Source organism: Vanellus vanellus (genome assembly GCF_965231255.1).
Source record: "Vanellus vanellus genome assembly, chromosome: 6".
In the NCBI taxonomy this organism is placed as follows: Eukaryota; Metazoa; Chordata; class Aves; order Charadriiformes; family Charadriidae; genus Vanellus; species Vanellus vanellus.
In genome coordinates, this window is record NC_138911.1 from 3354253 (window position 1) to 3366373 (window position 12121).

Genomic DNA, 12121 nt, shown 5'->3' on the forward strand with positions numbered 1-12121 from the left:
ATGAGATGGGGCTGCCACTGACATCTCTTCTTGCCTTTCCCCATAACCACCCCACCCCCCCTCAACATTAAAACACATTTAGAAGAGTGCAGCAACATTTGCAAATACTTATGGCAATTAAAGTTGTTTGTTTTTGCTAAAAACAAGGCATCTGTAGCTTAACAAAAACTCTGGGTTTGTTCATTTACTCACAGATAGTTTCTGTTTCACAACTGTCCCTTCTGGGGCCACTTTGATGATAACGTGGGAAAAGCAGGCAGAACAGCCAAACAGGGAAATAAATATATAAAAATAACGAGACTGCTCCAGGACTCATTCAGGTTCCAGAGGAGCTCAGATTTCCTGCCTGTGGATAGCTGAAACACTTTCCCTGCCCAGTTTAGTCTCTCTTTCTGCAATATCCTCTTTTCTCCTCCTTTTGAATCTTAAAAATAAATTTAAAAAAAAGTAAAAAAGAAAGCAGCTGCAAAGAGGACGTGATGCAAAGAAACAGAGGGAGCGATGGTATCAAACTTGGGAAAGGGTAAAATCTGAAATTAGCTCCCTGTTTTGGTCTGACAGCAATACTAAACTCCAGAGGAGAGACGTTCCCCTGTAATAATCTGGTTATGCTAAATCTTTATTTTCCTACTTACATTATTAAATGACAGCACATATACACCCTTCACATAGCGCATGAGATTTAAATGCCCCCCCCCCCCTTTTTTTTTTTTTTTTTTTTAACATCAGGTTGTTCACATTGAGGTTGAAATATGTTTACTAGGGTCCCTGATTTTATTTGCCACCTGCAAAACGTGAAAGCTTCCCGCAACCAAGTCTCTGTAGCCAACTCCCGCTGCTGACGGACAATGTGCTCGAGTCAGTCAATACAGAGTAATTGCTGGACTGAAATCAATCGCAGGCTCCCAGGAACTGCTTTGACTGGATTTTACTTTAAAGATTTAGTGCCATGACTGGTGAGATGCTGAACTCTTCAATTACCATTAGACATGTGCTTCGCTTCCAAAATTAAGATGGATGGCAAAATCTCCGCTGAATGCCAGAGCGGAGTTCACGAGAAGCTACCTGAAATGCAAAATCCTCCACTTCAACTAAATAGTTCTTAAAACCCCTTAAATAGATGCATGAATAAAGGATCAGGACTGTACTGCAAAATACTGTTCATGTATGGTGGAGAAAACGCTGCACAGAGTGGGAAGTGTGCTGCAGATTTCCCTTGAAAACAGAAAAGGATGGAAGTTGTCGGGGCACACGGGAGGGTCTTGGGCTCTGTTGCCCACTTCCCACCAAACCCAGGGACAGTTGTCTGCTTAAGTGCTTTACTGGACGAGGGCCAGAGGGCACAGCAAATTGCAGGATACAGCCCTGATGAGCTATTTTGAGAAAATATACTGAAGAGAAAGAGAAAGAGAAAAGGGAAAGCTTTCATTAATTTATGTTATCAAGACAACAAAGATCTTGTTTTGGAAACAAGAATCTGGCTCATTTAACTGAAAGCTTGTTATCAAGATGCTGCAAGGAAAGTTTAAAAATTAAATTAATTCACCTGCCATTTAGAAACTATTAGCTTTAAAAGGCTTAGGTTTGATTTATACGCATCTGGTATGTAACAGAATGTTTAAAATCTAAACCAAAACCTGTTTCTCCTCTTCCATTGGTAATCAGTATGCGGTTTTTGGTTTTTTTTTTTATTATCCCACTACTCAGTTATATTGTCAGTTGGACTTAAATGGTTAAGATTAATTAAAATACTTTATCGCAACACACACAAGACAAGTCATTACAGCAGTGTAAGAACTGTACCGGCGAGCACAATTTCTCTTGCGGTCGATGACCTGTCACTACTCATAGCCTGTTTGAGAGAGCAGATTCATTCTCAAATGAAAATGATCAGCTGCAATTCTAAAAAATAAGCAATTTCATTTAGGCCAGCTTTTCCAGTGTGCTGACACTCAGCAGTCCCCTGCAAAGTAAACAGCAGAGTGAATAAGCACAGCCTGACAGTCTAAACTCCAATTCTTAACTAAGGAGCACCTCGAGCAGTTTTACCCTGTTTAATACGGGGCAGACACACGCCGCTCTGCTTCTTCCACTCTCACCTGCACAATGCACATGGTCATATTCTGGACAAGTTATCTTCTTTCAGCTGAATCCATTTCATGTGAACTGAAATAACAATTCTTGTTTTCTGTTACCTGTCAAACCCATCAGTTCAACATAACTGTTCTTGCCATATAACAAAAGTTCTGCAACAGCGAATGGAAGCGATGCAAAGGGAGTTGATGGGCTCTCCCGATGGGTCACTAAAGTTTATTAAGTCCTTTAAGATCAGTGGGTAAAGAAATACTTTGTACTTCTAAAGCATGTACAAAAGGGCTGGGACAGGATTTCTCTGTTCAGCCTTTGCCTCTCTACCTGGCTTCCTACCGCGTGAGCTAAAGGAGGATCTCCTGCATGTCCTCGAGTACAACTATTCAGAAACAGGATCTGTTCCTATTCTGGGGGCCCAAACATCATCTTACAGCTCAGGGCACACAGAGTAACATATTTCTACAAAGTGACTGAATTTGAAATACAAATCTGTAGCACAGAATTTGTTGTCTCTGTTAGCTGAAGGATGTCCTCGCAACGTACCTTAGGCTGTTCTCTCGTGCCTTTTAGCTGGTCTCAGCTATCTGCCAAATGGATTATTGACAGCAACTGTAAAGATGAAGTAGCATTTCAAATCTACGTCCCTGTTGATGTCAACACTTAACCCTAGGAGACCGTTCCCAGACAAATTGATGGAGCCTGCAAACACCACCCTACTGGTACAGCGCTGATACCCCTTTCCCCAGAAGCCTGCGACAACAACATATTCTGGACTATGAAACACTGTCCCTGTCTACTTCTAGAAAGACTTTCATTTAACTCACAGGAACTGCAAACATGGATCCAGGGGGAAGGTTATTGTTTCAGGAAGCTTTGATTCCTTTTAATTAACATTTAGAAGCGAAGCACAGAAAACTTTTGCAATACTCTATACAGCAGCTCTTAGAGAAGCAGTCGCTTTCACCAAGCAACAAGAATAGAAAATTCAACAGCAAGAATAGCTGAGGATGAAGCTAAACTTACTAATGAGAAGAGAAAGAAGGGAAGGAAGCAAAGCTACCCATAAGAAGCAAAACAGACATGGTGCACATGAAAATGTGAAAAACGTATGTATTGGCAAGATCAAGATACATGGACAGCGTGTGGCTATTTTCCACTATCTTCCACTACATACAAGGTCAAATAACATATCTAAAAATACTGCACAGACTTTTAGTAGAGCTGAACTGAATCATTTGAAATGGAAGTTAAGGATTACTCAATTCGTGCCCTCTATACAATCATTCACGCTGATAAAAAAATGGAATATGTTGACACTCACTCTGCATTATTCTGTTTGTTAGCAAGTCTGCTTCTCCCATGGGACACAAAGTCACTCCTGTTGGCCATACCTGAATACACAGGTATGTGTATACAGAGAGGTCCAGACAACACAAAGTCGTATTGTCCGCTATACCTCACAAGGTGTCTTTCCTATTTAACATACAGATGTGCTGCTTAGCAACAAAGAGAGATACTCCCAAGGTATGTTCTGGGAAGGGAAGTGATGCTCGATATGTTTCGGGCCAAATACTTCACATTTCTAATGAGTATACAAAATTATAGCATGTTATGCTACTGTCATAAAGCGCAGCCTTATATTTTAGTAGGCAGTGACCACAGAACGGAGATCATTTCCTAAAACCCCCAATAACACTAATTTATTTCCAGATCTGTTTGATTCAAGTTTATGATTGGTTTGGGGCACGCTATGAGCGGCATGGTGAATTGACTATACACCCTAGGAGACTAAATTTGTTAAAGGATGTTGCTTGACCAGATCAAATGAGAGTAACAACTGTTGCTTTGGATGTTGGCCTGACCAACCTTAGGAGTAGTGCGAGAGGAATAATTAACTGGAATCTCACTTGGGTTTTATTATGTTAGTGATAAACTAACCTTAAAAATCCACTTTTTTTTTTTTTTAACAACTCTTTGCACAGAGCTGCAAGGTCTCACCAGCTTGGAAGAAGATGAAGAAAGTGGCAGGGGGGCACCTTTCAGCCCCATGCTGCCCGTTTCAGCTGTGAGAACCCTGAGGCACAACCCCAGAGCCAGCCCTTTCCCTCCACGAGCCCCGGGCTGCAACTCCTACACCTGGCTAAAAACCTGGAAAAAGCCTGGCGCCACATCCTTACTTTGTGACTCAGGCTCATTTCTGTTTATACTCTTGTAAGCTGAAGAATGACAATGACTAGTAGCTATATAGATAAATAAAGTATATTAAGTCACAGGAAGTAAAAAGGGAAAACCATTAATTTATTTTTAGAAACCTGTTCTTGCCATTCATCAGAAAAACAACATTCAAAAGTATGCAGCAAGATACAAGCATCTGGATGAGGTTTGCTGACCACATACCAACATTCAGACTACACACAGAGAACCATTTTCCTTCTTTAGACCAGTCTCAGACTCCGTGCCAGGAACACAGGATACAGACAATAATGTAGTACTTTCCACTAGCGAGCCTCGGGAAAAGGGCGCTACAGCCGCTTCGACATGGTCTGCTTAGTCTTAACCTTTCAGTGGTCCTACAGCTGATACCCCCCTTCCAACACATCGTGGCACCAGCTGGTACATCCCCAACACACACCTTCTATTAACAATGTCCATACCAGGTTAACACAAAAGAAAAGGTCTCAAGGTCTAGTTCAGCTTCTCCGTATAACTAGACCGTGCCAATGCTAACCAAAACCAAACAGGTGATTTAATACGGATGTTCAGCGCCCCAAAACACAGCAGCAAATGCAGTACGTCCACACATCCCTTTCTTTTTCCTCCTCTTGCTGGGTTGCCAAAATAGCAACGCATCCATCAGTAGAAAACTTTTTCAGGACAAGAGCGCCGCAACACACTGAGATGAATTTAATGGTATTTGCATAAAAGCTTCCATCTTTTGCAGTCCGCAGTACATTTCTTCTGGGCAATCATACCACAAGCATAAAGTCATATCATATTTTGAATCTTTGCCTGCCAAAATCTGGGGAGAATCGCAAAGCACGTTCGTTGACATATCTTGCGGTACATCGTCAGCCAAGATGCCATACTACAAATGATCAGACATAAACACAGAATAGGTTTTTCTTTGACTGTTAATGCTGCACTGGACACGTTTCTGCCACTTTCCTTACTTCAAAGCAGTAAAAAACTAAAACTTTGAGTGAAACTTCCACCTTGAATCTTGTTCCTCTCCTTAAGACCAATTATAAAACTCCCACAATATCATGTTAAAAAGAAGAGTTTTAAAAGGTATTCAGAGGACTCTGCATCCCTTACTTTTACATCTATGATGTCACTGCAGTCAGCATCTGCTCACTTTTCCTAGTAACTTTTTAAAAATGCGTCCCGAATCTGCACTGGAAATGTAATTTAGTTGCCAATCTTTTCCCTTTTTTATTAACCAAGTGCTGTGAAATGTGTTTCTCTCTTTAAATTTTTCTTAGTGAACCTTACTTATCAACACACAGATCCCTATTGCATATTCCAAGTTTGTTCTGCAGGCAGGACATCAGCTGACGTCAATGAAGATGTACAAGAGGCAACAAATATTTGCAATGTGTTTAGAAAACAACGTTTTTTCTCATTCTAGTACATACTCATCAAGTTTCTCCCTACGCAGGATACAAATAGAGGGAGAGGTAAACCAGGAGGACTGGGAGCCAGGAATCCATAACTTGTAATCACTGATGTCATGATATAAGATATAAAAAGAGCAGTTAATGCCTGCAAACCACTTAGCCTTTTCATAACGGATTTCAGATTTTAAAACTCCCTCGGAGCACTCACAGTCGTGTGCAAAAAGTCATAGGTGTTTGCGTCAGTTTTGAAAAAATAGAAAAGGTTCTATTTTTCAGAGCTGCAGTCTGAAGGGACATTTCAGTGATTATATATATTATTAATACACCACTCATAGGAACAAGAATGTACATCCAGGTCCTAGCACAGAAACAGAGCTGCCAAGAATAAATCAGATACGCAGATAAGGTAAGCAGGCAAAGATACTAAAGAGGAATGGCATTGGATCTAGCAGTACTACTATTCTTTCTATCATTTCAAATCTGGAAATAGTTTCCGTAACGGCTGGAAGGACAGACTGCCAGTAGAAGGTTCAAAGATGTGAACTGTGGGAGTCTGAAGAAGAGAGAAAACACTGGCATGTGGGCCAGCCGCAGCGGAGAGACAATGCTGCTCTGGGGACAAGACCCTGGGAGCAACAAAGCCAGCTGAAACGGCAGAACAGGCGGCGCAGCACAAAGAAACAGAACAAACGAGAAGCGAGGATGTACGCGGGGACACGGGTCAGCTGCCGGCAGATAAAGTCTAAAGGATACAGGGAGGTTAGGGGGCAGGGAGAAGGGCTGGCCCTCCCACCAGGATGTAGTACTACTTTCAGAAATAGAGGGATGAGGGATACAAATCAAAGGCTAAACCAAATAAATACAAATCTATTTCCCTTGAGGGCATGTGGGCTAGCCTACGGAGCAGTGGCGGTGACTAATACAGCTCAGCACGAGCAACTTTACTTCCTGCGCATTCAGAGCCTCGCAAGAAAGGCAGCCATTGCGGTTGTTCCTAAAAGGTCTATATTTACCATAAATTACCTTGCAGCAACAATGGAGACACCACTACTTTTTTGCTCTTCAAAGTACCGGAAAAAAGTTGCGCACTGTTACTCACGTTACGCCGTTACATTACTCAGTTCTAACAGCTGGCACAAGATGACTTAGCACCACTGAAAATAACATGGTGATAGGGTCCCAGCGAGGCACGTAGGCTGCCAACCCCTGAAAAGTTGTCATTTGTAAAACCCCTCTTGGGGTTTGTGCCTACGACAGAACTGCGAGTCCTGCCATAATCTCAAGTTTGGCAGCGCACATGGGTAAGGTCGGGAAGGTGAATATTCCCATACTGGCACACATCGTTCCCAGCTAAACTGCTTTTGTAGTCTCTGAAAGTAAGCAGAACTATTTCATGCCACTATTGCTAACTTGGCGTGTATAATAAAATATGAGAACATGTGCAGAAGTACTTTTCCCAGAATCCTTGAAAATGCTCACAAGAAAAGAGAAAAGTGGTGGCTTCTGTTCATGGAGCTCATCAGTCTAATGGTTTACCTAGACAGTGACCTAAAAACTCTATACGAAATCAATGTTTGATAGCTTAAGTACTTCAAACTCCCCATCGTCTTGCCGAAGGACAATGCCAAGGACTTTGGACAGGCCCTCCTCTGGAGCCTGCTCAGTGCTTCTGGCTTGCACAGATCTCTCCACTGAGGCTGACCGCCCTCTGCAGCAAATGAAGATACAGCAGAGGGTTCAGCCTTCCGACGGTACAGTACAAAGATTTCCAAGTACCTCGATAATACAGAGCAGGATATGGCACTCTGTGCAGAGGCTAACAGGATCTTTTCCCCCCCGAGAAGTCACAAACCTTGCTGTACAGTGCGCTACAGCCGTATATTTAGCACTAGGCTCTCAGTGACAGCAACTTCTCCCTCCTTTGCCTACTGGAGAAGTCTCTGCTCAGGAGAGTATCAGAAGGTGACTTGCTGAGGACCCGGCTGCATAAGATGCCAAGCATGGCCCAGCAAGTGCCAAGTATCCCCATAAAAATGGGGGGAGATGAGCCAACTTTGCATTCGTCAGCCCTTCACACAGCAAGGTCCTGAAATTTGTCATGCCTGTTACAGTCCCTTCCTTTCTTCCTTGTCCCCAAAGTGATCCTAATTTAAAGCGAGCCTTATTTTCCAACCACAGCATGTCCCCAAGCATTTCCTTTTCTCAAAATCGCCAGAATCCAAAGGGTGTAATTAAAGTCAAAAGGGACATTTTTCCCTTCCTGATGCCAATAAATACTGCTACTTCCCAGGGTTACTCTCCTGCCTTCTGTTTTGGCATGCTACTTTTACCCCATATTTCATGTCATACCCGTACAACCGCAGTGTGTAGCCATAGAGCTACATGTACCTTACCAGTGCATCCACCACATCTGACTCCGCAACGCCCCATTTCCCACCACCCCAATGCTGTGTAAGCACTTCCAGTGACTGACAAACTGCCCTGCTTGCTGTCAGCCTCGTCCAGGACAAGGCACGCTTCCCGCAGCGATTCAGCGGTCCGAGGCACAAGCCTGCGGTCCAGGACACAGTCAGAGCTGCTGCTTCGGCTCTGGATGTGCTCATCCCCAGGAATTAATAAGTTATTACTACAAATTACAATATTAAGTTAATGATGTGCATGACTGCAAGTTACAGAGCTGGAAAAGAAGTCCTAATTAAATCAATACAGTTATTAGTCCCTTGTCACCTCTGATTAATTATTAGCTTAATATGTTTCATCGTTTTCACTGTTAATGGAAATAGCTGCACTGTTACCATGGGAAGCAGGGTAACACATACTAGAAACCTACGGAGCTGTGCTGGAAGTCCCAGCTCCGGCTTGAACGATGTCTTCCAGAGAAAAAGGAGAAAACATTTCATTTCCTGAGGTACAGTATGACAACATTTAAGTCAGTGACAAAAACTCTTGTGGTTTTCAAAGGGGTCAGATGTTTGCTCAGGGAATTTTTGATTGCTGAAACGTAGAAGGTAAAGACCTGATTCCCAGTCCTGTGCTTAGTCCTGAGCACTTGTCCCAGTGCCACTAAGCCTTTCTCTGAAGTGAGAGGATATCACTGCAGTCTTTTCAGAAGCCAACACACCAGTACCTTTCCTCAAAGCCCACCCCAATTCTGACCCTCGCCCCTTCTTCATTAGATACACTCATTACCCCAGAGCATAAGGAAGGAATTGGCATAAGATAATCGGGCAGCCATCAGCTGCCATGTCTGGGTCCTTAGGGCACAGATGTAGCTGAGGACACCTGTCCTTTCATGCCACCGAAAGGCAAAAATAATGTACTGAGGTCACTTTTTTCAACGCTCGCAAAAAGTAAAATAGTACTTTGGATGTAGGTAACTGACAGTATTTACCCAGACCTCAGAGGAGTATAGGTTCCCCTTCACTCTCCTGTCTTCTGCCATCCTCTCACTGACCCAAACTTTTCCCTAACTCCTTGGAACAAGCAAGTTTCCTTAGCTGTCTGCAGGAGGTTTCTTTGATTATAAAGACCATGTAAAAACATCAAGGATGAGTCTCCACGTGGCTCTCCAGCAACAATGCAAAAGCTACCACAGAACTGGAGAGGATTTGTACCGCAATACACGGATCTGCTACATAATTAGACAGGAGTTTTATCTTATAAACAGCTTTTACAAACAAGCTCTTTTGGATAGGTTATCAACAGAAATACAAACACGCCCTTCCGAGAACAAAACGGCTCCTTGAACTCATTAACATAGCTTGTACACAGTGTTCATGCTGCTAATGGGTGATTCAGTAAATTAAATAGAGTGTCACTGTAAAATCTTACGTAAAGTTTCTCAAAGATAAAGAGGCACTCAAACAATTTCTCAGGACTCTCACCCTATCGCTGTGATTACCTCATGATAAATTGCCACCTGCCCCACAAGTAATGGTAGAGCTTTCTAGTGCCGTTTTATCATTTAGTCCTCTTACCGATATCTCTGTTAATGTACTGTGATAATGCTTCAGCTTCCCATGCTTTACTTGCTTCCCATTTCAGTTTTGAAAAGTTCGAGCTCCTTATTTTAATAAATAAGTTAACGTGAGACAACCAGTAGCATACAGAAACCCCGGCGCCTGGTACTTAGATATAAAGCCCAGCTGGGTTTTTGCATCAAACATTAAAGAAATAGTTTTCTCTTCATTCTGAGTTTGATGGGTGTACAGCATTTCTTTTAGAAATGGGCTGAACTCCAGGGAAATATTTGGCCATTTAACGAGTAGACTCTAGGATAACGGTTTTCATGGGAATTCAAAAAGAGGGAGTAAAGAAAAGGGCTACCCGTGCTATTCTTAGCTGCAAACAGTTAGATTTGGAATTTTGATTGTAAAGCATGGAATTTATAAATGGTGCCATGCTAAATTTACTTCATTTGTATACAATTCAGCTGGATAATCAAGTGTGTTCCAGTACGTTCCTGGTTAGCATCTCAGTTCTAGTTTTATTGTCTCTAAACTGGTAGAAAAATGTGTTCAGTAAATAGTGCTTGTAGAATTTGTGTTCCAATGCGTGTGCGTGAAGGTTTTATATACACAGTGTGTGTGCGTGAAGATTTTATATAAATGCATATGTGGGTGCACATGCATGCATGCACCCAGACACTGAGCTGTGATTTATTTCTAGAGGGAAGCCAAGGAAATTCCCACCCCCTACCATTTAAACGATCTGCTCTTTGGCTCTAAACATTCTGTAACTTCTCAGCCAAGGAATGTATCTTCCCCTTCCAATATATATAATTTATTTTGCTGCACACATTAGTTAATGATACAAAGATACATGATTTAGCCAGTTCTGTAAAAACATTACTGACAATCTGAGACAGAACCACTTCATTCTGTAAGACACCCCCCCACCCCCGTCTTCCATGGCACAGTGTGAATTAACAGCAATCATCAACTCAAGGATTTATCCCATATACTTTGTACTCCAGCAATTTTTCATCATTAGATTGGCTTCCCGGGGTTAGATGAGCTTTTAATTACTATATTAATGTAGGTAAAGAGGACTTTACGCTATTTTACGTTTCCGGGGGTGGGAGGGGGAAGACAGGAGGCGGCTATTTAATTTCCCTGCTATTTAATTTCCCTGCTACTTCGCAGAGATTATTCCTGGATTTTTAAAAATAGGCGATGAAATGCTAATAATAAATCCCTTATCGGGGCGCTCGGGGCGGGGGGCCGAGGCGAGCGGCCGCCCGCGGAGCTGGTTTCCCAGCCGGGAAGGAGCGCACCCCCCCAGCCCCCCCCTCATTGCCGCACCTTCCCCGCACCTTCTCCGCCGCACGAGACTTACGCGGTCCCCAGGGCGCTGCGGCCGGCAGCCTGCGCAGGTGGATCTCATCCTTATCCATCTCCTATCCGAGCCCCGCAGCCCAGCTCACGCTTGGTACCAAAACTCAACTTGCCGGGATCCCTCCTCCTCCTCCCCCCCCCCTCCCTCCTTCTCTTTTTTTCGGGGAGGGCGCGTTCATCCAGCGAGCGGCACCGCGCAGCTCCCCCGCCGCCCCCCGGGCAGACTTTAAATACGGGCGCCGACGGGCGGCCCGGCCCGCCCGGGAGCGCGGCCCTCCGCGGGGAGCGGCCCTCCGAGTGACGCTCCCCACCCCACCCCCCCGCTGCTCTCTTCCCCGCCCGGTAGCGCCGAGCGCGCCCCGCCGCCCCCGCGCACGTTGCGCGGAGCTCCGCGCCTACCTGCGGCGGCGGCGGCGGGGCTGACCTGACCTTGGGAGCCGGAACGACGGCGGCAGCTGGCCGGGGCGGGGGGGGGGGGGGAGCAGCGCGACTGCGAAAGGTCAGCGCGCCCTGCGCGCCCGCGGCGGCGGGGGGAGCGCGGAGCGCCCGCGGCGGCGGTGCGGAGCTTGGCTGGAGCTGAGCCCCCTGCAGTCCCCGAAACGAAGCCAGTTTAACCGTTTCCCAGCTCCGTTTCCTATTATTTTTTTTTTTTTTTAATGGATGTTAAAAGCTCCCGCACCTTTCAGTTTAACAAAAATAAAAGAAGAAAAAAAAAAAAGGGAAAAAAAGACAAAGCATGCACAAAGCATGTCTTGGTTTTCACCAAAGTGAAGCCGTCATTTGTGGCTGCTGGTGATAACTCTCTCCTCGCCCAAGGTCCAGGCTGGAGTTGTCCCCAGCCCGGCTCCCCCCCGCCCCCAGGGCCCCACCAGTGACACATTGACCCCCACCCACACGGAAACAGCCACCCGATCGTGTCCCGGGAGGCTGTGCCCGCCTGGGGTGGTCGCCTGCCCTCCCCTCCCCAGCTCTGGTCCAGGAGGGATGCTCGGAATATTGCAGTACCCACCAACCAACTTGGGCCCTCACAGAATACCTTTTCATTACTTTTTTTCTTCTTTTTTTTTTTAAAGTGTG

At 44.6% G+C, this 12121-nt stretch overlaps 1 protein-coding gene across 1 annotated transcript in view; it reads right to left on the reverse strand.

Annotated features, from left to right (window-relative positions):
- The window catches only part of ANO1 (anoctamin 1), an 83726-nt gene extending 72566 nt beyond the window's left edge, over positions 1-11160 (reverse strand). Inside the window, exon 1 of the mRNA XM_082484815.1 lies at positions 11046-11160. Within this exon, the coding sequence (XP_082340941.1) occupies positions 11046-11103 (58 nt within the window). The 5' untranslated portion in view covers positions 11104-11160. The remainder of the gene's footprint in view (positions 1-11045) is intronic.
- Positions 11161-12121: the final 961 nt, after the last annotated feature.